Source organism: Capra hircus, chromosome 22 (genome assembly GCF_001704415.2).
Source record: "Capra hircus breed San Clemente chromosome 22, ASM170441v1, whole genome shotgun sequence".
Lineage (NCBI taxonomy): Eukaryota > Metazoa > Chordata > Mammalia > Artiodactyla > Bovidae > Capra > Capra hircus.
Window position 1 is genome coordinate 53,761,543 of NC_030829.1, and position 26,879 is coordinate 53,788,421.

General features: G+C 46.9%; 1 protein-coding gene across 2 annotated transcripts in view; it reads right to left on the reverse strand.

Annotated features, from left to right (window-relative positions):
• The window catches only part of LARS2 (leucyl-tRNA synthetase 2, mitochondrial), a 146,667-nt gene that overhangs the window by 19,824 nt on the left and 99,964 nt on the right, over positions 1–26,879 (reverse strand). For both annotated transcript variants that reach the window (XM_005696049.3, XM_005696050.3), the window contains 5 exons: positions 22,829–22,927; positions 19,504–19,641; positions 3,455–3,555; positions 2,164–2,346; positions 735–904 (listed from right to left, as the gene is read on the reverse strand). In XM_005696049.3, the coding sequence (XP_005696106.2) occupies positions 735–904; positions 2,164–2,346; positions 3,455–3,555; positions 19,504–19,641; positions 22,829–22,927 (691 nt within the window). The remainder of the gene's footprint in view (positions 1–734; positions 905–2,163; positions 2,347–3,454; positions 3,556–19,503; positions 19,642–22,828; positions 22,928–26,879) is intronic.

The window sequence follows — 26,879 nt, forward strand, 5'->3', positions numbered from 1 at the left end:
CCACTATGCTGAGTATCAGGGAACTCTCTGCTCGGTCCTCATGGGCTGTGTGACCTTCACAGGGCATTTAACCGTTCTGTGCCTCAGTTCTGCCCGCAGAAGCAATGATGAGGAGGCTAAAGATGAGGCCAGTAAAGAACAGAGTCTTTTCAACCCCTTTCAACACTAAAACTCTGTTTCTGTTTTTATAATATATATAGTGTGTCATCAGTATGACATTAAGTTTGAGTCTCTATCTGAAAATGAAAGTGTTAATTGCTCGGTCATGTCCAACTCTTTGCAACCCCATGGACTATAGCCACCAGGCTTCTCTGTTCATGGGATTCTTCAGGCAAGAATACTGGAGTGGGTAGCCATTCCCTTCTTCAGGGGCTCTTCCTGACCCAGGGATCGAACCTGGGTCTCCTGCATTGCAGGCAGATTCTTTACTGTCTGAGCCACCAGGAAAGCCCCAGGATGAGTTAAATATGGAAACATGGAGAGTGGGCAGCCTCCTCAGATCATCACTAGGGGGAGCTGTTTCCCAAGAGCGTCTCTTGCCCTTAGGGCGTGTGCACCGTTTTGCCTCCGTGGGGAAACACCCGAAGCCGCAGGATCCAATACTCAAGGGAAGCGGGGCCACCATAATGAGACAGGAGGAAGACCCAGTGTGGCCACCCCCCAGGGCAGGCAGGCCACACAGACCACGAGAGCTCAGTCACAGAATCAACCAGTGTCCCGGGAAGGGTTCTGACCTGAGAGATGACCGAGTTCTTGTACTCCCACAGCCTCCTGGCCTCGGCTTTCTCCTTGTCGCTCAACAGCTGAGGCCTGGGCGCCTGCCCAGACGTCCTGGCCTCGATAAACCGAGTCACCAAGGACCACAGACGCTGCTGCCATCTCAGCACCCCGGGGAGCGCGTCGGCTGCGTGTGAGTTAGCGAACGAGAGAGAGAGACACGTGAGGATGTCTGGTCTGGTCACACCCAAGCGACAAAGCGCCTGTGAAGGAGGAGATGCTTAACAGGATCTCCCCGAGGGCAGGGAGAAGGGTCCTCCCTGGCTGCCAGGGCCTGGAACTCAGAGCAGGACTGACTCAGTCATTTCTTCTTAGGCCCCCAGATATTCTGAGCACAGGACGCCGGGGCTTACTCAAAGCGTTCCCAGCAACTGTCACCAGCCCAAAAGGGGCTTAGAAGTTTGGGCCAGGATGTGCAGGAGGGCATCGCCTCCTTGGTTAAGAAAGCCTGCTGTGCTGTGACGAAAACGTCCTCGGAACCAGCAGTGTGCGTGGAGACAGGGCTGACTTACACGGTGCAGGCTGACCTCTCCCGTGGGCAGGCAGTACACAGAGGCAGCGCTGGCCCCCAGGCTGCGTTCAGAGCCACACTGCCACGCAGCCTGAGGATTTTAACACAAGCCCGGTCCTCGCCAGCTTCCTGTTTCACGTATTCCAGCATGCGCGCATGCTCAGTCGCTCAGTCATGTGTGACTCTTTGCGACCCTGTGGACGGCAGCCCTCCAGGCTCCCCTCTCCATGGGATTCTCCAGGCAAGAATACTGGTGTGGGTTGCCATTTCCTCCTCCAAAGGATCTTGCTAACCCAGTGTTAGATCTAAACAACTCTGGAGGGAGGAATCCCCACGCCCCCCAACCCCGCCCCAACACCCCGACCATGGGGCTTTGCAGGCTGCTGTGGGTGACTGCAGAGGTCACAGGCAACGTCAGGGCCAGGCCCCACGTGGGGTTCTCCGGCCTAGTAAAGGGCAATGACACCATTCCAGGAAAAAACCTTTCAGGTTACACCAAGAGGGGACTGACCTCCGTGGACCGCAGTGGGCCCAGGCGTGCCACAAAAACCAGCCTGGCTCGAGGACATGTTCCCAAAGTGGGATCCTCGCAGAAGCTGCCGGAGAACAGCCAGTCTATGCTGAAGGCAGGCTCCCAGCCCCACCCTGGGGGCGGGGTCAGCAGGGCTGCAGTGGCGACCGGGGGTCTGCAGCCACAGCGCGCGCTCTCGGTGGTCTGGGCTCATTACGTCTGACCATGAGGGCCCAGGAATGGCACAGGATGTCGGGCAAACTGCTACCTGCTCCACAGGTGGGACCCCTGGGCCCTTCCCTGGACTCCCTGGGCGCGGAGGCGGGTCACGGAGGCGGCAGGCTGGGAGGAGAGGCTGACTTACTCTTCACATCCCACAAGATATCCTTCTCTGGAGGGGCGGCGAAGAGGATGTAGAGCCGGACGGTGTCGATGCCGTACTGCTCCACCACGTCCTCGGGCTCCACGCCGTTATGCTTGGATTTGCTCATCTTCTCCCAGCTCACCTCGAGCTTCTCCCCCGTGTTTGCGTGAACAGGATCGGAACCTGCACACCAGAGGGACGCGTCGGTAGGAGGGGATGCCCAGCCGGTTCTATCACAGTGTATCCAATCCGGAAACACTGAGGGAGCCGTTCAACGTGTCCACTTGAAGAATCCCACTAATTCACTTAGTGTGACGTGTTCTCTCCCTTTAGACATCGTAACCGTGTTTTGGTTTTCAAATAAACGAGGCCCACCTCCCACCACAAATCTGCCTCTAATGAACAGGTAGTGCACTTGCCAGCTTTTTCTCAGCCACAAAACAAGACAAAGCAATGCCCTCTTTTTAAAATGTAAATCACTTATATACAAAAAGGACAGGAAAAAAGGGTAAGGAGGACTGCATACTGCTTTCTTCTTTATGGACTCGGGGCCTCCTCTGGCAGCTGGCAGCTGACCCTCTAGGGTCTCGGGGCAGCAGAACATGTTTGAGGTCATTTCACCCGGAGGGACGTCCCCGTCCGTGTGAAGTCACCAGAAGGTGAGCTCCCCCCATGAGCGGGGTCCACATGTGGGGTCAGCTCGCTGGGCTCACGCTACACATGGGTCCTGCTGTGGAGCTGTTCCTTCTCTCCTCCCCGCTCCACACTCTCCATCTGGATGGTGCTCACGGAGGAGGCCTTCCCTGGCCGTGTGTGGATGAGGTGGCCTTGCAGCCAAGCTCCAGCGGCTGGGACCAGGAAGGACACCTGACAAGGTTAAGTCTCCTTCTCTGCATTGGAACTGAGAGAGGGCGCTGGAGCCAGGGTTGGCACTGTTGGGCACTGGAGCCAGGGTTGGTGCTGTTGGGCACTGGAGCTGGGGGTCCCAAGGAGGTGAGGCAGGAGGTGGCCTTGCATCTGCCCAAGGTCACTCTGCACACTGCAACTAGGGAGGGCGGGATCCAAGCCTGGCAGGGGAAGGAGAACGGAGCAGAGCAGGGAGCGGAACTAGAGGCTGGAGAGTGGCAGAGGAGGCAGCAGCGGCCTCGGCGTCCTACACGCTGCCCCTCCCTGCAGCTGGGTTTGGGCGAAGGCCCTATGTCCTTGGGTGAAACCCGCCTTTGCGTGGATTTCTGTTCCTCCTAGCTAAATATTCCTTGGCTCCAAGAACAACCAGATGAGCCATTCTTACCTGTGAAATCTACTTCCTCTCGCCGTAGATACTGTCCAGACGGTAGGCGGAATGTCTGCCCCTTGATGAGGCCTTGGGCCAGCAGTTTATGAAAAGGCTCTCTGAGGAAAGAAAACAGGAGAAGAAAACGGGTGGGGCGGGGACTGGAAGCATCCAGAGAGAGCGGTACAAACCTAACCAGCTGACGAGTACAGAGAACTGCTCTTTGTGAAAACTGGCTGACCGCTTGTCGACTCAACTTGCACAAATGGCTCCTTACACATAAACGCTAAGAAAACTAGGTCAAATCAGCGGAGATTTCCAACGTGGTGAAGTGCCATGAGCACCAGGCCTCACAGCTGGAAGTCCTGGATTGGAATCTCTGTGCTGCTTCTCAATGAGCCAAGTCAAGTCACTTCTTTACTCTGAGCATCAGTCTGCTCATTGGTAAAACAGGGATTACAAAAACCTGCCTCAAAGGGTTGTTGGGAGGATTAAATGAAACAACTGCATGAAACTACTTGTAAATTTTAAAGGTATGTACAAAGGTCAGTTGGGCTTCCCTGGTGGTTCAGCGGTAAAGAATCCACCTGAAGTGCAGCAGATCCAGGTTTGACCCCTGGGTCGGGGAGATCCCCTGGAAGAGGGCCTGGCAACCCACTCCAGTGTTCTTGCCTGGAGAATCCCAGAGGAGCCTAGCAGGCTAGAGCCCATAGGGTTGGAAGGAGTCAGACACGACTGAAGCGAGTGAGCGCACGCACACGCACAGACGTCAGTCATGCTGAGCCCGGAGTAATGAAAAGTGCCAGGTGATACAGAGAGCTCTACGCTGGGGTTTTATTCATGAAGATAATCCATTCCTTAACTTTCATACAGTGCCTGCTTCAATTCTTTTTAATATTTTAAAATCATGCAAATTATACATGGCTATGACTTCCCTGGTGGCTCAGATGGTAAAGTGTCTGTCTACAGTGCGAGAGACCCGGGTTCAATCCCTGGGTTGGGAAGATCCCCTGGAGAAGGAAATGGCAATCCACTCCAGTCTATTGCCTGGAAAATCCCATGGACAGAGGAGCCTGGAAGGCTACAGTCCATGGGGTCGCAAAGAGTCGGACACGACTGAGCGACTTCACTTCACTATACCGTTTTTGTTCAAATTCAAACCCCTCTCCCCCTGTCTTCCCAGGCCTACTGCCCTCTGTTGAGGCAGTGACTGTGAGTCCACACAGAGCTACTTCCTTTTCTCTTTTGGTTGCACAGCCTGGCATGCAGGATCTTAGTTCCTCAACCAGGGATTGAACCCAGGCCCTGCCAGTGAAAGCACCGAGTCTAACCACTGGACCAGCAGGGAATTTCCCAGATTTTATTTCATTTTCAGCATCTATTCAGTACTTTATATGGGTGGATTATAATTTATTTATAGTACTTATTTTTTTTTTAAAAAAGGCAGTGTTAGTCACACCCTTACTGGCTGAATAGTGAACTGAAGACATTTTCTCCTAAGAGGACAAGCAGAGGTTTGACCCTCGAACTGAAATTATTTCAGATTTGAAACTGCTGTGCAGTTTTGAAGCACGCAAGAAAGAGCTACTCCCCACTCAATTTGTGGAGACCTCTGCTGAGAGCACCTGTCCATATCTCACTCTTATAAAGCACAGGGAGGAACATTTGAGTGAGGAGACAGATTGACATTCTCTGCCAACATCACCCCCAGCACAGCTCATCTATCAACATAAGAACCCTCGGGGGCTTCAAGCTCACTTACACGGAGCGGCTTCTTAGAGGCTCAAAGACCCAACAGATAGCCTCATCAACTCAACGGACATGGATCTGAGCAAATTCCAGGAGATAGTGAAGGACAAGGAAGCCTGGCATGCTGCAGTCCATGGGTCACAAGAAGGTGGACACGACTTTAGTGATCAAACAAATAACTCAAAGACCCAATAACCTCAAAGAGGCCAAGCAGAGCACAAACCCAGCTCTAGTGATGGAGGCACAGGGTGCTGGCTTTGTTAATTAACAGAAGCTCATTTCACATGCGAGGCTAATACAGACGAACCCTGGTACAGAGAAAGAAGGCCTCTGGACAGGGCCCTGATTTGTACACGGTGCAGCCCGTCACAGCAGCTGTGTGCACAGACGCTGTTTAAAGGAAATTCTCCAGTGGACTCAGAGGGATGGAGTGGAACAACGGGGATGACTGAAAATGAGGTGAAGGGCAGCTAGAAGAAAAGGACCCCTGGTCTCTGTGTTTTAAAATCCTGTTAGGAGCATGTGTATGTATGTGTGTGTGCACATGTGAGTTTGGTGGCGGGTGTGTATGTGTGTGTGTGTGTGGGATATCTGCCAAGGTGTAAAACACCCAATATAATTAACATTAAATGGAAATTAGTCAAGTTACTCAGTGTCACAGGGCCTGTCCACCATGGGAGCGTGTTAATTTGGAAGACGTACATGCAGAAAAATAGTCACCCCATTGTTCTGGCTCCAAAAGCTATCTTAATAATACACTCTTTGAGTCACAAAACTGCCTTCCTTCCACCTTGCAGACATTCCACCAGCAATGGCACCACTGGCAGAATGACATCCTTCTGTACCACGTCCCAGGAAGATTCCCAGACAATGTGAGTGACATGAAAAAGAAGCACCTTTAAGGGGGAGCAATGGTGTCTGTGGTCCCCATTTCTCAGGAGCACAGGCACAGAACCGCGAGGAACCTGGTGTCCTTGGGCCACACGAGCTGTATCCAGGGCAGGTTGGGGTTTGGATGCCCAAGACCCCAGATCTGCATTTTCCTCAGGAAGCTCAAGGGCCTCTGCCTACAGACAGAGTGTGCAGCTCTCTGCCGCCAGCCAGTCTGCCCTCTGGGCCTCTCCCTCCACACCTACATGCCGCTGGTCCTAGAGAGGTCCCAGGGACACCTGGCTGTCCCCAGAACCGGCCACGCTCCCTAGGACTCGGCAGGAATGCCCATCTCGGCCTGAGTTCCTGGGGTAACCTGGACCTGGCCTTCACCACTGAGCACAGGCACCCCCTTCTCTGGTGGGCGTCCCTGTCCCCTGCAGGCAGCTCTGGACTCTCCTTCGGGTCCTGCCATGTCCAGCACGCTCGGCCATGAAGAGCACGCCCAGGCTGTGTACTGATTACAACATAAATACCCGTCTACCGCCGCCCTGCCCCTGTCGTGACAAGGACTATTGTCTTGTCCTTTCATCTGTCTCAGCGCTTAGCACTGTTTCAATGGACAACAGGCCCTTTAAACATGCTCGAAACACGGATGGTGGGTGAAAAAATACAAATGAACAGACAGACGGACGGCGGGACGGAGGGAGGGAGACGTGGATGTTTGGGGCTGCCAGCTCTTGAAGCCATCTGTGCCTTCCATCCAATCTGGGGTGGCACCTGGATTTTAACCTCATTACACAAAAGACACAACACAGTTTTAAAACAGGAGGAGAAAATCATATGGTTACTTTTTACTGGGCAGACGAAGACAGTGGCTACAGAGCAAACTGAACGAGTGTCCTACGTGTGAGGGCGGCCTCCCCACTCCTGGTGGGGCCGTCCCTGGGCATCAGTGGGCTCGACGGGGCCGACGTTTGCACACCCCCCGGGCTGCACATTTTTGAGCACTAGCTCATCTTTTAGGAATCTTCCTCAAATAACTTTACATGCTGCCGCCTCACACACAGAGGCACACTGCAGCTTTCTTCCTGCTGGGCTCAGTGGCAGGAGGGTGAACTCGCTGTCACCGTCTTAGGCTCTAGTGTCCCTGCGCACCAGTTTTTGCTGTTTTTCCTCTCCTTTCTCACTCTTGGTACATGGCTTTAGTCACTCTTAATAGAAATAAAAAATATGTCCTTGGGATGGAAGAAGGGAGGCATGATTTGGATCCCAAAGGTAAAGGTTATCAGTAGGATGATCAAAATCTGTAGCTTTAAGCTTCCAGAAGGGGCAGGGGCAGAAACAAGGAGCTTGGGCTTAAATTCTTGCCGGTTATTAAGTGGTGCAATGCTGCTCTCTTCTGGGGATGGGCAGAATTACAACCTGCTGGAATTTTTCTTGTTTTTTTTTTCCGAACTAGGGGCAGTACTAAAGAAGGTTCAAATACCATACAGTCGTGCTCATTTCACATACTAATAAGGTTATACTCAAAATCCTTCAAGCTAGGCTTCAGCAGTTGGTGAATGGAGAGCTTCCAGATGCACAAACTGGGTTTAGAAAAGGCAGAGGAATCAGAGATCAAGTTGCCAACATTCGCTGGGTCAAAGGGAAAGCAAGGGAATTCCAGAAAAACATCTACTTCTGTTTCATTGATTATGTTAAAGCCTTTGACTGTGTGAACCATAACAAATGTGAGAAACTCTTAAAGATGGTAATATCAAGACCATCTTACCTGTCTCCTAAGAAACCTGTATGCTTGTCAGGAAGCAAGTTAGAACCCTGTATGGAACAACGGACTAGTTCAAGATTGAGAAAGGAGTACGGCAAGGCTGTTTATTGTTACCCTGTTTATTTAACTTATATGCAGAGCACATCATGCGAAATGCTGAGCTGGATGAGTTACAAGCTGGAATCAAGATTGCCAGGAGAAATATAAGCAACCTCAGATATGTAGACAATACCACTCTAATGGCAGAAAGCAAAGAGGAACTAAAGAGCCTCTTGATGAGGGTGAAAGAGGAGAATGAAAAAACCGGCTTAAAACTCAATATTAAAAACACTAAGATCATGGCATCCTGTCCCATCTCTTCATGGCAAATAGAAGGGGAAAGGGTGGAAGCAGAGACAGGTTTCCTCTTCTTGGGCTCGGAAATCCCTGCGGATGGTGACTGCAGCCGTGGAATTAGAAGGTGACTGCTCCTTGGAAGGAAAGCTATGACAAACACAGACCATGTATTAAAAAGCAAAGACATAATTTTGCTGACAAAGGTCCATATAGTTGAAGCTACAGTTGTTCCAGAAGTCATGTATGGATGTGAGAGTTGGACCATAAAGAAGGCTGAGCACCGAAGAATTGAGGCTTTTGAACTGTGGTGCTACAGAAGACTCTTGAGAGTCCCTTGGACTGCAAGGAGATCAGACCAGTCAATCCTAAAGGAAATCAACCCTGAATACTCACTGGAAGGACTGATGCTGAAGCAGAAACTCCAATCATTTGGCAACCTGACCACTATGAAGAGCTGACTCACTGGAAGAGACCCTGAGATTGAGAGCAGAAGGAGAAGAGGGCGTCAGAGGATGAGATGGTTGGATGGTATCACTGATTCAACAGACACGAACTTGGGCAAACTCCGGAAGCTGGCGAGGGACGGGAAGGGTGGCATGCTGCAATCCGTGGGGTCGCAAAGAGTTGGACACGACTTGGCAACTGAGCAACAGTAACAACGCTAGCTGCGCTGCTCGGCTTCACATTGCGTGGCCTCTCTTGTTGCTGAGCGCAGGCCCTAGGGGGCGCGGGCTGCAGCAGTGGCAGCACGGGGGCTCAGCAGCTGTGGCCAAGGGCTTAGTTGCTCCGCAACATGTGGGATCTTCTCGGATCAGGGATCACACCCATGTCTCCTGCACTGGCAGGGGGATTCTTTACCACTGAGCCACCAGCAAAGCAAGCCCCTTTATTTTTAATTGGAGGATAACTGTTTTACAATATTGTGTTGGTTTCTGCCGTGCAACGTGAATCAGCCATAAGTTTACATATATGCCTTCCCTCTTGAGTCTCCCTCCCACCCCTGGACCCCCATCTCAACCCTCAAGCTGTGGGACTCTGACCCTAACTCCAGCCTTTCTGCCTAAGGCTACACGCTTCTCTGGCCTCATCTTTTGTAACTCTCTCTCTTTTTTAAAAGTGAACTTCTAAATGAAGCAAAGCGCACATACTGAAAAGCTTGTAACTCCTGCTGGTAAAACTTGAGGAATCTTCACAAGATAAACACACCAGCGTAACCAGTACCCAGGTCAACGATCAGAATGTGACCCACCTCCTGGAGTCCCCCTCCTCCCCTTCCCAGGCACCATCTCCCCACCACAGGCACCAGCCGCCTGGCTGCTAACACCGTGGATCAATTTTGCCTGTTTTGAAACCACTTCTACCCCTTTCAGAATGAGGGAATCTCACGGGAGTACCCACACCGGAGGCCTTTCCCAGAAAGGCAGGCGATCCCTCTCAGACAGCAGAGCACCCAAAACAAGGCCTGCCAGTTAAATAAGTCTGAATTTCCGAAAGTTAGCAACAACGCGCCTTGATGGTTGAGCCTCGCGCGGGCTGCCTTCCCCTGGGATTGAAGTACTGCAGTGGTGGCCAGAAGAGCCATCTAGGGCAGAGATGGCAAGACTGCCCTGGGGCCCCTGCCCCCATCACGGACCCATGGCTGCACGTCCTGGTGGACTCGGGCTAAGCCTCAGGATTCTTGGAACCACGTGCTCAGAAATCAGAGTTACCCTATGACACCTATCATTTGTTTATTCTGCAGCTATTTACTGAGTGCTGACAACACGTCAGGCATTTAGGGCAAGGCCAGCCTGCCTGCTGTCACTGAGCCAGACAGATGCCTGCCCACCCTCAAGGCTGGCAGGGGGGAGCAGAAAGTCCAGTCGGAGCTGAAGACCGACTCCTGCCACACCAAGTCCAAATTGCTCACTCGGCCATGGAGGACTCCCGTCCCTCCTTCCGCTTCCTTTCCTCTTTATTACATGCACTGCCCACAGGCGCTTCCGGGTCCTCACTAACGGTTCCCTGAAGTGCCATGAAAACTGCCCATTCGTCAGGACTCTACCCCTCCTTCCAGACTCCACTCAAACGCCAAATCCACTAGGAAGGCGTCTCAGGCCCTCCTGGGCAAAATTAGTTGCTCTTTCTTCGGTGTGTCCGGTGTGGCTCCTAAAACTGCACCCGGCAGGTAGTAAATGCTGCTGTGCACTCACGTGCGTTGCTTTGCTGCCTGCCTTCCCTGGGAGTGGGGAGTAGGAGGAGCCTTGAAGACCCCTCCGGCACCCAGTTCATCACAGATGCTCCGTTAAGGCAGCTGGTTTGAGCTACGTCGAGTTTGTTTCCACGAATGAATAAACAAATCTGCCAGCAGCAGAGAAGGGGACAGTGTGGAGGGGACAAGAGATGAGGGAAGAAAGGGGATGAAAGGCGGGCACGGGATGCTACTGCTTCCAAGTAGGGGCAGGCCCTTTTTGCGGAGAGAGGCATGCTCAAAGATTTCAGACTCTGTCCGCTTGAAGCCCCTGGGAAGATCAGCAGGGAACGAGCGTGGAAGGGGGAAGGGGCCCCCCAGTTCCTGGAATCCTGCTCAGTCCCCAGTGAGTCTCCCTCCACTCTTCCAGGGCCTCAGGGCTCTGGGAAGCCGGTTCTCATTCCATCCACCCTTAGGTGGAGTTCAGCTCTGAATGAGGAGTCATGTTTGTATCTGAGCGACAACTCGGTACAGACCCCTCTTGCACTTAATCAAAAAGCTTACAGGAAAGTGGGTGGCCCAAGACACGCTCATAAATCACCAGCAAGGAGGAGGCGTGGAGTGTGATACAGGGAAGCAGGTGGCGTGGGCATGGCGGCCAAGGGGGGTCCTGCTGGAGCAGCCGTCACACCGCACGGCCAAGCTCATGACTCAGATCCACAGTAGCGTAATTCGTGTACTTCCCATCTGTACATTCATCCACCAAAAGGTACCTGGGCACAAAACTGTATACGCAACCGAGATAGTCACGTGTCATAACGGCTCTGTATAGCAGGGAGCTTTATGATAAGAAAGTGAAAAGTCTGCCACTCCAAGCCACCAACAAATCCCTTCGGATTCCAAAGCCATCGAAGATGGAGGCGTTATGCAGGGCCTCTGCCTTGGGGAAGGCCTGGATGGGTTTCACGTTCATGAATACAAATTAGTGTTCTTTTCCTTGAGTCAGATTTCCTCTTACTCCTTCAGTACCACCCTGAGGGTTGGATTACTTTCATATGCACCGAAGCACGGCTCTATGCAAGTAGAATGATGAAAAGTGATGGAATCGTCAAGTGTTTCCTTGACAGTCTGGACTGCACTAACTCAGAAATTACAACTAACACCTGCTGGTCATGGAAAGACACCTTTGTCCAAAGAAGGAGAGAAGGAAGGAAGGGAGGGTGGGTGTGAGGAAGGGAGGGAGGGAGAAAGGTTACTAATCATTAGGGTTAACAAGGAATTTCAGAACACAGGCAGGCTATTTTATTAAGCATCCTTACAAAAATCACTGCATATAGGAATGTATTAATCACGACGTGGCTAAAAGAATCTCAGGATTCATCAGAGCCCTAACCAGTCACTGCAGGTGACATTGCCTTACTTATGAAACCCTGGATAACCTGCTCCCCTCTCTCCTGCCTGGTCAGTTGGCTGCTATGTAGATCTGGAAAGAAGAAAGCAGAAAGCTGCAGATCTCTGAAAACAGTTTCTAATTGGGACTTCTCAGACTAACTTCACCTTGCTCTTCGTCCCTGCCCTGCGTCCAGGGCCATCATGCTCACATAATTGGCCTGTTTCTAAGCGTCGAGACGTGGCTGGTCTGAAAGTATCACTGTTTCCATTTCCTAGCAGCTAGCCAGGGGCCTGGAAAGAAGTCTTATTAATACCATGAGACTCAGGTAAAGTCTTTCTTTTTTCCCTTACCTTTTCCCACTAGGTCCATTTCTGGTGCGATTAGAAAAAGCTCCCTGGACTGAGGACGGAGGCCTGCTGAGCTCACAGTGGTCAGTAGCTGGCTGTCAGCAGGGGGAACTGCAGCTTCTGACGCCACCCCGCCCTTTGATGACTACAAACTGCAGACAGAACATCAGTTCTGGGAATTTAGGGTCCCTCTGGGTTGTATGAGCAGCTGAGGCTGATGCTGACTCCCCGCCACCCCCCTACTCCCCCATGCTCACAAATCACATTTCACGCCCAGCATACTTCCCTGCTTCAGAATATAAACTGTAAATGACTTCGCTTTATTTTCTGCTATAGAGTCACACAGTCATTGGGAAAAAAACATCTGGGGAAAAAACCATTAAGAAATAATAAAATCATCAATAAGCTCATCATCCAGAGAGAACTAGTGTTAACATGCTGACATAATTTTTTTTCTAGTCTTTTCTCTTGCTTTGTGTGTGTATTGGTGTGTGTACATGTAAAGACAGAGAATCAAATTGTATCTACAAATTTCTGCCTTGTTTTTTTCACTTCTCATTACTTCAGACGTATTTCTCCTTGGTGTTCAACATCCTTTGTAATATATATATAAAGAGTTGTATGAAGTCCTCCATAGAGATGGAGTATACTTTGCCCTTTCTCGGCATTTTGGGGCATTTAGGTTTGGGGTAATACTTGAAGTAATACTTATATGAACATTCTTGTGTATAAGTTTGTGTTTTAGGATAGATTTCTAGAAGTGTAATTAGTGTGCTCAAAACTATTTTTTTAAGGCACTATTTTATGACTATTTTTAAAGCACTTTCTCTATACTGCTAAAATGCTTTTCACAAAGATTGTTCCCAACTGTAGTGCATGACAGACCCGCTCTCACTGGGATGCTGTATGGAAAACGCTTATTTTGTGTTCTTTTTGCTGCCAACAAGATAAACATTTTAGAGTATGTTTACTGATCACTTGCATTTCTTCTTTTGCAGATTTCCTGTTGACATAACTTCCAGCTTAATCACCAACCTGATGTTTCAGACACACAATAAAGGCACCAGCTGTCCCATGGGCTGGCACTTCTAATCCAGAGGCCAGTTTCTTCTTATAAATGCTAAAGAGCCCTTCTGGAAATTCAAACTGCAGACCTAAGTGTGCAAGTGATGAAAGAAAGGGCCTGGGCTCTTCCAGGAAATAGGAAGATTATTAGAGCCACATAAACCGTTGCTTTTGTATTTGAAGACATTTAACCAGAATCAGAGAGTGAAAAGGGTACTCAGAGGTGACTGAATCCCTAATCTATGAGGCCAGGGAGAACCACAGGGGTCAGAACTCTCATCTGCAGCACCAATCACAGGACCAAGTGAGCATGAAACAGGTTTCAGGACTCCCAGTCCAGACCTACTACCTGAGACAGCGGCCAAGCGACTGAGAAATGAAAAGGGGACAACTGACATCCCAAGTCCCTCCTGATATGACAGTGCTAACCAAAAGGCACACAGAAATAGACAAGGAATTCCAATGTATTCACATTTTAGGAAAAGGAGCTAATAAATAAGGAGAAACACACATGTGATTGACAGGTCTCAAAATTTCACCCTAGACCAGCTTGATAAAGTTGTCTGGGGGCTTTAAAATAAATGCTAATTGGAGAGTTCTGAATTACTCATCACAGAAAGTGGATGATTTTCATTTCATCTGAGGCCAACTGGTTTACCAAAACACCTCCGCTAAAGAGCTGATGCTCAGAAATATTTTCAGACGCTTCTGTGGAACAGGAGCAGTGCTGACAAGTGTGCTGAGAAACAGAGATAAGATGACTTTCTGCATCTTCTTCAGAAAGGTCAGCCTTCTGAGGGCTTAAAATGACTCTCCTCTTTTAGGGGGAGTATGAAGGCATGGAATAAAATCGAACCATCTTGGGAAGAATTTTAAAAACATATATTGCATAGGTATATTTCTATTTATACCATGTAGTTGGCCCTTAAAGTTGATGGTAAGGCAAATTCCAGGTGGACCTCAGGCTTTGCAGATTCTCGAAAGGTAATTAATAGAAACAAGTCACATCCAAAACAGTGTTTTAAAATTATGTCAGAATGCTACAAATCTTTTTCTGCTTGACTATGATTTTAAAACGACACAAACAAGTCGGAAAAGTAGCCAGGTCCTGTCCTACATCTTAAATCAGTTCAGCCATTGGGGAATTTATTGACTCATTCATTCCTGCTACAAATACTGGTTCCAAGGCTGAGAAATGTGCCCTGCTGCTAAGAAGCCAGAGATAATTTGTGGTCTTTGTTTCTAGACCTACATGCGTGCGTGCGCGCTCAGCCGTGTCCGACTCTTTGCAACCTCATGGACTGTAGCCCACCAGGCTCCTCTGTCTATGGGATTTCCCAGGCAAGAGTACTGGAGGGGGCTGCCATTTCCTACTGCAGAGGATCTTCCCAAACCAGGGATCAAACACATATCTCTTGAATCTGCTGCACTGCCAGGCTGATTTTTTTTTCCCCACTGAGCCACCTGGGAAGCCCTAAACCGACATGAGAAGGAATTATTTTTCAGGTTGTACTTGATGTTTGAGCTTAGCCTTTCTCTATCCAACTTCCCCTATCCCAAGGAGAACACTCCCTTTGAAGAACACACATTTTACTCTGTTTATATCAGAGAGACTGTGATAGTTAACAGGACACAGGTTCCATCCTCCAGGGTAGTCTATTTCTAGTGAGGTGAAGAAGTTTCCACAAAGAAGAAATGCAAGGCAGAATGGCAAACGCTATACTCTAAGCTACAAACATTGTAACTACAGTCAGCCCTCTTTATCTGTGGGTTCCACACTTGTGGATTCAACAAACCATCGATCCAAAAAAAAAAATTCCAGAAACTTCCAAAAAGCAAATCTTGAATTTGGTGTACCCAGGCAATTTACATAGCATTTACACTGTATTAGGCATTATAAAATTATCTAGAGATGACGTAAAGCATTCAGGAGAGTGTAAGTTACATACAAATACTACACCATTTTGTATGAGGGATTTCAGCATCCACTGATTTTGGTATCAGTGGGGGTCCTGGAACTAATCCCTAATGGACACCAAGGGATGGACTGTAATTTATCAATACTTCCCTGAGGATTAATGCTGTTAATGTGTTTAGTGGCCTTCTGATGCAGATGGGTTAATTTTTACACATGAAGTTCTCTGGGACTAATGAGAATTATTTTAAGCATTTAATTTATATCCTAAATTAGCTTTCAGTAGACTTAATCCATGTGTGTATGAACAGAATGTGGGAACAGATCTGAGGACGGGGTAAAAAGGGAGGGAGCTTTCAAAGCACTTCATTTTAATGAAATTGGATTTTAGAGGTTCTGAAAGTGACTTAAGGTGACTGCTAAAATAAATTATAATATATCCATATGACAGGATACTATGCGTAAATTGTAAATGCTGATGTAGAGAGACCACCAAGATATATTATAAAATAAAAAAGCAAAAGACTATATATATATAATAAATGAAACACTTAAAAATGAGTATATCAATAGATATAAAATATTTTTCTGGAAGCAATCAAGAAAAACTGTTAACAGTTGAGAAGGGTAGAAGGTAGGCTGCAGGGAGGAAGATTTCAATGTTCACTTTCTATGCAGTGAAATTTAAAAATTTTAATTTTAGACATGTATTACTTTTTCATTATTTACTATTTTAATTGTTAACATCAATTAACTGGACAGAGAGATGACCAGATATATTTTCCCCTTTTCGTCTCTTCAATTAAAAAACATTCTAAAAGGTTGTTGTATGAAAAAAACAAAGCACAGAAACAACTGAAAAAAAAAAAAATCTCAGGAATGGTGCTCCAGGCAGAGTAGCAGACAAAAGAACCTGAGTTATTGTCCTGATGAAAAACAAGTGAAAAAGCCAGATCAGACATAAAAAACACATTGTTTTAAGTGTGCTATTGAGTTGGCAAACTAAGAAACAAGGTTGAAATAAATCTATTTTTAGGTAAATAAGAACTAACAGTTGGTCCATTACTTAAAAAAAAAAAAGAGACTCTAAAGTATTAATATATATTTCAGATAAAAGGGAAATGATTTCAGATGTTCAATTCAGAGATGCAAGAAGGAAGAGTGAGAAAAGATTAATACGTATGTGGATCCAATGCAATTTCAGTTGAATGCCCAACAGATAACCTCTGTGGAATCTGACAAGCAGCATCTGAAATTTATATGGAAGAACAAAAGTCTAAATATATTAATAGTCAAGTTACTCCTAAAGAAAAAGGACAAAGTAGGAGGACTGCCCTTACTAGATATTGAGACTTGTATACTTAAACAATGCCAGTAATTAACTATTAATGGCACAGAAAAAAGCAAATAGACCAATGGACAAAAGAAAACAAAGACCCTATAAATAGGCTCTTGCATATTCACAAAAACTTGATTTATGATGGAAAGGGCACTGCAGATCAGTGGGGAAAATGATGGATTATTCCATTAAAGGTATTGAGATACTAAAAGCAGTCTCTATAAAGGAAAAGATTATTAAAATTTACTACATTAAATTAAGAGTTTCTGCTCATCAAAAGACACCATAAAAATAAGACAAGCCAAGAACCGGAAAGAAATACTGCAATACACACAGCATCCAGAATATTTACAGAATTCCTACAATCGATAAAAGACAGCCCAGAAGAAATAAGGGCAAGACACACAAACGGGGATTTAACGGCAGTGGAGACACAGAGGCTCATAAACAGAATGAAAACACGCTAAGCTGCATTAAGTCTTTAAATTCAAATTTAACTCACAAAGTCATCCATTATATGACCACAAGTTTGATAAAAGTCTTACACTTGGATAATACAGTCAGCCCTCTCTCTTTTACGATCCATGGTGGGTTGAATCCAAGCATGTGGAACCCATGGATATCAAGGGCCGACCATGGCAACTGAGCATCTGCAGATTTGGTACCCTCAGCAGGTCCCAGAACCTGCCCTCCACGAAGATGCAGGGTTGGCAGATGCCTGTTGTAGTGGTGAGGATGTCAAGTCATCAACAGGATGCTCACCTCTGGTAGTGCCAGTGTAGGTTTATATCGTCAATCTGAAAAACAGCCTGGCTTTCTTACTGAAGTTGATCATGTGAGTAATCCTACAATTCAGCAGTCCCACTCCAGGCACATTATCTTAGAGAACTGCTCATGTGTGTATGTCAGGAAACATACGTGGATACTCCTAGCAGTTTTGTTCATAACTGCACAAAACAGCCCAAGGACGTTAATGGTACGGACATGAACTGAACTCTGTATTAGAAACTCTATTCCAGGTAATGTAATACCAGATGGCAGTAACACAGAAATGCAACTACTCTCTGCAGCAAGATGGATGAAATTCCAAAAATGCTGAGCAAAGGAAGCAAGAGAGAACATGTGAAAAATGATTCTATTTATACAAAGTTCAAAGACAGAAACAACACATATATCTTAAAATATTCACCACTGCCAATTATTAAAGAAACGCAAATCAAACTAAACTGAGGTAGCACCTCACACCAGCCAGAATGGCTATCATCAGAAGCCTACACACAGGACTTCCCTGATGGTCCTGCGGTAAAGAGCCCGCCTGCCATTGCAGGAGACAGAGGCTTGATCCCTGGCCTGGGAAGATTCCACATGCCTTGGGGCAACTAAGCCCCTGCTCCAGAGCCCTCGAGCTACGACTACTGAATCCTGTGCACTCAAGAGTCCACTTTCCGAAATAAGAGAAGCCACCTCAGTGAGGAACCCAGACACTGCAACTAGAGAGTAGCCCCCGCTTGCCACAGCGAGAGAAAGCTCACACAGCAACGAAGACCCAGCACTGCCGTAAGTAAATAAATAAAATTTTAAAGGCCTACAAATAACAAATGTTGGGTGCAGAGAAAAGGTAACCCTCCTACACTGCTGGTGGGAATGTAAACCACTATGGAGACCGTAATTTGAAAAGATACACACACACCCATGCTCACTGCAGACTATTTACGTTAGCCAAGACACAGAAGGAACGTAAATGCCCATCAGCAGAGGAAGGTGTAAAGAAGATGTCATACAAATATACGATGGAATATGACTCGGTCACAAGATAGAATGAAACAATGCCACTTTCAGCAACATGGATGGACCTAGAGATTATCATACTAAGCGTAGTAAATTGGACAGAGAAAGACAAATATATATCACTTATAGGTGGTATCTAAAAAGATGATACAAATGAACTTATTTACAAACAGAAATAGAGTCACAAAGGTAGAAAACAAACTTACGGTTATCAAAGTGGAAAGGTTGAGGGGAGGGATAAATTAGGAGCTTGGGACTAACATATACACAATAATATATATAAAATAAATAATCAACAAGGACCTGTAGTATAGCACAGGGATCTCTACTCGATACTCTGCAATAACCTATGTGGGAAACGAATCTGCAAAAGATGGTTTTACATAAATAGATATATCTATGTACATAAGAAACTGAATCACTTTGCTGTACACCTGACACTAACACAAGACTGTAAATCAACTGTGCCTCAATGTAAAACATAAATTAAGTCAAAATACATCAAGAAGCAACAAATTTAAGAAAAGCAAGAAAATGCATAATTCAAGATTCAGAAATGGCATTGTGAGGGGAGAGGCAGAGGTGTAGGAATGGGGATGATCTGATTGGAGAGGGCATCCGGGGTATTCTGAGGGGCCTGTAAGACTGTTTCCGAATGTGACAAGGGGGTGCATGGATGGTCATTTTATTTTTAAAATTGTATAATTTTATAATTGTACAATACATTAAATATACATATTATACACATTATATATATGCACACACATACACACACATATTACGAGGTATTTCATGGGAAAGAAGCCCCCACACACATCTTTCTGAACACCACAGGGAACAGATTACAGACCAACAGGGAATGAATTTCTCAATGGATTTTTCCCTAGCTTTTAATCCATTATGCACTTTTATCAGAGTGATATATTGAGGCAGGATTCAGTCAAGCTTGGAAAGAGCTGACATCGAAGGACCTGATGATAAACATGACCTCACATGAGAAGCTATAAAAAGCCATGTAACATGATGAAAGCTCTCCGCTGCCTCCCAGGTGAAAATTCTCCGTTAGCAGAGATTTAACTCCATCTAACACAGAAGAGCTGAAGGGAAGATCCTATGTGAGCAGGCAAACAGCACAGGCTGGGACTGACTCAACAACACAGGTGCTCTTCCAATGGTCAAGGCTGACAGTGACCTCTAAAGCATACTTGAAAAATAAGAGTTCTTCTGCTACACATATATTCACCTTGCTCCAGAAGAACTGACACCTGCTTTCAGCTGCTATTCAAGAAACCGAATTCTTTTGCAAAGCAGTGTAAATGCTTACCTGTGTTTGACCATTTTTTGATCGTGGCAAAAATGACTGAAGAATCTTGCATAGAACAAGTGCATGACAGCGTGCTCTTTCCCTCCAATGTACAAATCCACAGGCATCCAGTAATCTGCCAAGGCTGTGCTGAATGGGCTGGGAGGAAGAGAAATGGTCATTTATTTAAAAAAAAAAAAAAAAAAAAAAACCCCTACTTTGTTACAACTGCATAAATTAGACAGACATTATAATTTGCATATTCCCTGAAATAAATTATGTGAAAGAAAAACAGTGATTTTTTATTTTAAAATATAATGAGAAGCTTACATAAGAGAGGAGAAAAATGTCAGAGCAATATTAATTTATGAAATTTACAAGAACTGTTTTAGAAGCCATTGCTGACATATTTTAACAAATGTGATTTTCACACAGAATGAGGACAAAAGGAATATATACCAGCAATAAAGGTATTTCTGTACAAGGCATATATTTGACTGTGGTTTTATTTTAATTTTTATTACCATAGACAATAAGATTTTTGAGTTCTTGCCAACAGAGGGCAACATGGCACTTAAAATGGAGACTCTCACACAGATACTAGACCTTCATTCTAAAACAGGAATCGTGTCTTAAAAGTAGCCTCAAAATGCAGATGGTCAGCAAGAGCCTGTATATGCCTCTCAAAATGCCCTGAGCATACGTAGAGTAATTAAAATAGCCCAACTCTCTCTCACCCAACAGGTATATTTTTGTCAATGGAGGTCCTAAAAGAAAAGTTTCCTCACCAGAAGCATCATTCTCAATCCTAATGGATGCCGGGGAGGAAAAGGTCACTCCCTCTGCTTCCTGGCTGGGTTCTTGTCGGGTGCGGGGTTGGTGGGGGGTGGGAGGGAGAAACAGTGCTGGCTGGGGACAGATCTCTTCATCCCCAAGGTAAGGCCCTCTCTTGAGGTCATCCAGTGAGGCAAACCCTGGCCTGTGGAGGATCTGCGCGCCATGGTTTCTCGTATTTGTGAATTCTCCTCCCCACACCTCAAGTACGTTTTTCCCCCAGCGTGGACCTTCACTCCAGCTCGGGCTGGAAGCAGGAGCCCGGGGCTCGGCAGGTGGGCCTGGCCAAAGACCATGTGTCTGCATCTTAATACAGCTTGGCTTTCTCTCCTGCAGCTACAATGTCAGAATTCTGGCAAAATTCTAAATAATGTTTCTGTGTGAAAAACGGCTCCCCGGAGAAATGTGACTGCTCACGCAGGCGACAGAAAAGCAAGGGAAGTCAAGGATGGTGCTTGAAAGTAAGCCTGAAGTAAACAGGAGTGAGACAATGAAAGCAGCTATAGCTGGGATCCATGATCTATCCTGGAAACCACCCAGTGAGACCACAAGGCAGCATGGAAATGCACGGCAGCATTTTATGAGGGAAATGATGTGGTGGGTGGGATTCCAAACCGGGGGCTGTGAAGGTCTCAGGATGTGTCTCACCACTCAGGGGCCCCTCATTAAGCCGGAGTCTCTGTCATCTCTAGGAAGGTTTTCCCTTGAAGCTCTGAGAGGTGGAGAGTCTGATTTCCCCTGCACTGTAAGGCTGCTCTTCCTAAATTATTGTTGCCGTTGTTGAGTCACTAAGTCTTTCCGACTCCTTGCAATCCCATGGATTGTAGCATGCCAAGCTTTCCTGTTTTTCACTGTCTCCCGGAGTTTATCCAAGTTCATGTCCATTGAATCGGTGATGCCATCCAACCATCTCATCCTCTGCTGCCCTCTTCTCTTCCTGACCTCAATCTTTCCCAGCATCAGGGTCTTTTCCAATGAGCTGGCTCTTCGCATCAGGTGGCCAAAGTATCAGAGCTTCAGCTCCAGCATCAGTCCTTCCAATGAATATTACAGGTTGATTTCCTTTAGGATTGACTGGTCTGCTCTCCTTGCTGTCCAAGGGACTTTCAAGAGTCTTCTCCAACACCACAGTTCAAAAGCATCAATTCTTCAGCACTCAGCCTTCTTTCTGGTCCAACTCTCACAACCATACGTGAAATGGAAGGCAATAAAAGCTCCTTTGAAAAGGAAGACCCAGAAGAGGGGCCTCTCTGTGGGTTGGCCGGGGTTGCCTGGTTGGTCCCAGCCACAGCAATCCCTCTGTGTTCTTTCTGCCTCTGCCAGCTGCTGTTCACTCTGGCTCCTGCTCATTTCTGCACAGCCTCCACGTGAATCACGGAATAGCAGGACGGGGGCAGGCAGGAGCGGCCGTCTCCCTGGAAATACATTATCTCCCAACCAGCGAAGAAAACGGGGGCATTTTTGTACCTGGCCTACAGGGTTTCAGTATAATGGTTCTCCCGTGGACAAGAGCGAGTTGGCAAGGTCTTTGAAGCACAGTGTCTGTGGTTTCCTGTGGTCTGCACCGGTTTCCTTTTGTTCTCATTTTCTTCTCTACCCATCTACCTACTGCTCTCTTTCCCTTATTTATTTTTGTCAAAGAAGCACATGCACATCGCTGGAAAAAACAGTCCTGAAAGGTTTATAATGTAGAACAGTGGTGTCCAGCCCCGTTCCTTCACTACCCTCCCCCCCACCTCCCACCTGTCACTTCACCACTTTTAAACCTTTCAGATTAGCCACTTTTAAACCTTTCAGATGTTTTTTTTTTTTTTTCCTGGCAATTATTTAAAAATATGTTTATATGCTTTGTTCATTTATCAGCTTTGGAAATTGTCTAGTGACCGTATGTGCTAAGAGGTCATTGCTCTCAGCTCGCTGACCCTCTACCTTCTACCCTCCCTGTACACTTGCATCTTTATTTTCATTTACGTTAATAACTTTACATATTTATGATTGCAGGGCCAATGAGGGTATTACAAAAGCCCTTCCTTTTACTCTTTTTCATTTTTGCTATACCTGGGATTTACTTGGCTCTGAAGAACTAACTTAATAATTGAACACATTCACTACAGGAGTGTGAGTTGACCCATGGGTTCCAGCTCTTTCATCTCTGGACCCACCGGGTGTTGATGGCAGCCTGTGCCCTCCTGGGAGGAGTGGACCAGAGCAGGCATTGCCTCCTGACGTGGGACTCTCAGCGTCTCCCATCCTGCCTGCTCAAGAATTTTCAAGCTCTGCTGGGGTCTGAGGCTCTTCAACCGAATCCTTCTGCCTTCGTCCTTTTCTTTCATCGGCGTCAGACCTATATCCCAGTCCAGGGCTTGCCTACCGACTCCTGCTCCCTCCCCTCTTTACTCCCCAGAAGCACCTGCCCCCATAAATCTCTTGCCCATTGAATTCTATCTTGATGTTTGCTTCATGGAAGCCCCAGACCAACACATGCTCATGAATTCAGCAGGGCTTTCTGTACCTCTGAGTATTCTGAGGGTCAGTGTATCTGAAGTAGTACCAAGCAGAATCCACAAAGGTATCCATCGTATCTGTCTCTCTTGTAGCTGCTCCTTTGCACCTAAGAAGGAAAGAAGGTGCATTGATTGGTTTCTTCTTAAGTATTAGTGCATTTTCCACCAGCTTTTCAGAAAACTATAACAATTAGTACGAATTCAAAATGTCACAAGAACAATGCCACATCATGAAAAGAACAATTCACGGTATGGGCTCTCTTTGTACTGCAGAGTACACAATGCTTTAAAGAAACTTAAAAATGTAAATCTCCGACAGTTAAAAGCCCTATTCTCTACTTCTCTGAGTTGAACATGGTAGAATACCCAACAGGAGCCTCATCTCTTTACGCACTCACTTCTCTCTTAGGCAGGTCACGGCTGTCTCCAGCCAATGCCTGCTCCTCTCGGATGCTCATGGGGTACGTCAATTTATGAAGAGAAGTTGAAAACCAAATGTAGTGAGATACTGCGCTGAAAAAGGAACCTGGCTTTTTAATTTTTTTCCTATCTCTATCTCTTGGGTGAGAGGAGCAGATATCCTCAGGGGGTGACCTCAGGAAGATAAGTCACCATGGAGACTCAAAGGCAGAAGTGCGCTGGAACGACTCGTAACAGTTTGTGAGGATTGACTCTTGAGATCTCTTCCCAACAGTGGGACGAGGGGTCGTCTGAAGTTAGCCCTTGGAGGAAGTACCTGTACCAGAGAAATGGGCCAACACTACAAATCAGAAGGCCCCCTCCAGTGATCTATTTAGCACACACTCACCAACACACCACTGTCTAAAGGAAGGCTCCTTACAGAAGGTGAAGATAGGCCCACAGTTCAAGACAGTGAACGGAGGAAGATGCGTGGTATGTGAAAGGTTGAAAAGAAAAAGCAGTGCTCATCCTAGGGATGTGATACGTAGAGAGGACTGAGGTTCCATAAGGGCCCAACTACCAAGCCGATTTTGAAACGTGTCAGTAGAATGATGGCCCAGCGGACTGGAGCCCTACGCCACCACTTCTGGGAAGGCAAGGGACAATACCCTTAGCCAAGCCTGGCCAAGGAAGGTGCTTGGCTGCCTTGAAGACCCCTCAAAGGCATGGATCAGGAGTGGATAGGGGTTGACAGCTATTGGCAGGGACCCTTTGTGGCTGTGAGAAGCCACAGCAGGAGAACACAGCTTGGACCCCAGGCTCTCCCTTCTTTTTTTTTTTTTTTTTGAATTTTATTTATTTTTTTATTTTTTAAATTTTAAAATCTTTAAGTTCCCAAACACGAACCCCCCTCCCCCCTCCCTCCCCACAACATCCCTCTGGGTCATCCCCGTGCACCAGCTCCAAGCATGCTGTATTCCTGCATCAGACATAGACTGGCGATTCTGAAGCATAGAAGTGGGACCAGCCATGCCTCCCAATGCTGCCTTCTTGGCAGGATGAGTCCTTGGTGGTGGGGGCGGGGGGGGGGTTGTTCTTGGAAAATTTGAGGAGGGGGATGATGCGCCCCAAAGAGGAAGTGATGAATCCTTTGCTAATTTAGCATGTAAGGGCTTCAGTCTGTTTTTAATTTTAAAAATTAAAGAAGGCATTTTAAAAAAATAAAAGAAGGGTTGCCTTTATGTGTTGCATATATGAAGCAGTTGGTACTGGCTTTCTGAATATTACTGGAGGAAACAGTCAGTCCCCACCTCCTGCTTATTAAATGGAAGTGGTTGAGCAGAAAACACAGGAGCCCACAGCTGGCAGGACTCTGGGCTCCCAGGGGCCTCATGCCTCTCAGTCAGGGGGCCTCCCACTGGGAACAGTGGTGGTTCCAGGGGCAGGGGCTTATCGGAGAGAACCCCAAGGGACCCCTAATCCTGTTTCCTACCACCCAGGACTGCTCTAAGAATCTGATCTCAACAGTGCATGTCTAAACAAAAGCCAGGTCTCTCAGAACACATACTATTTGGGGGAAATAATTAGAAGATAAATGTCTCTTCTTCCTCACTGTTAGGGCACGCATACAATTTAGGAAGAAAACGCAGGACTCAACTAATAGAAGGGGCTGATATCTGACCAAAACTTGCCACGTTGATTTTTTAAATGGTCACGGTGGATTTGAAGATGACCAACACCTTTCATGGCTGACACTAAAAGCTGGATTATACAGAAGAGACTACTTGGTAAGTGGGCGGTATAGACAATGATGATGGTGGCAGTGTTATTACCGTTATTAGCTTCAACATTAATAAGACTACAACTGGGTGGTGAGCACCGGGCCAAATGCTTCCCAGGCTTTATCTCATTTAATCCCCAGTAACTCGGGATGAGGTAGACACTACTGATGTTCCCACTTTGCAGATGGGTAACTAGGGTTCAGGGAGGTTGAGAAATCTGTTCAAGGTGTTGGAGCTCAGGGGTAACAAATCCACCTCTGCTGGGCTCTGGTGCCCATGGTTCTCACCTCTGGGCTGTCCCGCTTGGCCACGTGGGCTCAGCAGCTCTCAGCCCTGCATGCTCATCAGATTCATCAGGGAGCCTTGACCAAGCCCATGCCTGGGGTCTGCTCTCCAGGAATCAGTAGACAAGGCAGATCTTATCCCCATCACCAAGGCCCTGGGCTGCCACAATGGGTGGGCAGAAGGCTGCCCATGTCTCCAACAGAGAAGTACTTTGTTACTGCTTATCAACAAAAAGGGTGTGCTCTCTCTCCCCTACCTGGCCCAGAGCTTCCTACATCCCTGCAAACCCCATCGCAAACCTCAAAACTGCCTGAGTGAGCGCGTGGGTGAGCTGCTGGCAGGCCAGGGAGGAATGTCGCTAACACTTCCAGCTACAGACTGCCTGCTAGGAGCCACTGTGCAGGACTCCATGTGCTCATTCTCATCTTCTGAGACCCCTTCACGGGGTTATTTTCACTCCTGATAAGGAAATCAATGCCCAGCGAGCATATGTGACTCTCACAAGACCACGTAGCTAGTGAAGAGGCCGGGCCAGGACTTGAAGCTGTGAGTGTTGCCTCGCCAGCCTGAGCCGTGCACTCACACTACTGTTCTGTCCCTCAGCCGTGTCTGACTCTGCGACCCCGTGGACTGCAGCACATCAGGCTTCCTTGTCCTTCACTACCTCCCAGAGTTTGCTCAAACTCGTGTTCATTGAGTCAATGATGCCATCCAACTAGGTGGTTACCTAATTACTGACCTAGAAGTGGTAGTAAGAGGACTAAGTTATTTCAAAACTTTAAAACAACCCCATCATGATCTACAAGGCAGAGAAAAATGGCTTTTCCATACAAGGATGAAGGGAAATACTACACTTTGGTATCTGTTATTTACTTTTTAATCAGTTGGAATGGCATCCTAAAAAAATCCCAATGGGAGGGACTTCCCTAGAGGTCCAGTGATTAAGACTTCGCCTTCCAATGCAGTGGGGGGAGGTTTCGCTCCCTAGTCAGGAGCCAAGACTCCAACATGTCTCAGGGCCAAAAAATCAAAAAACCAAAGCAGAAGCTATACTGTAAAAAATTCAATACAGATTTTAAAAATGATCCACATCAAAAGATCTTAAAAAAAAAAAATGGGAGACACGCCAGTGAATTGACAGAAAACATAATCCTACTTCCAAAATGAGAATTAAGGAGATATGACATGTTTCAGGATATTAAAGAATGAGACCCCTGAGTACACTTGTCCTCGCAGCTACTATTCTGCTGCTTGTGATAAATCTCCACTGTTATCATAGTCACTCTATGGGAAAACCGCAAGGCATTTCCTCTTTTCTCTGAGAAGCTCTTGGGAATATATAATGAAGGAAAGTAGTCTTTTCCAAAGCTATGATGAAAATGTGTAGCTTTTCATCAGCTGGATCAGCTGTTTCAGGGAACAACGTGAATTGATATTGCTGCCTCCACCAGCCCAGAGGAGAGGAGAGGGCACCCATCACAGGGCTGGGCTCCAGATTCCAACCTCCTCTTTCTAAGGTTGCAAAAGACCCATGTTATTCTTTCCAACCAAGCGGAAGTCCGAGAGGAGAGTTAGCAGAAGGAGGGACGGG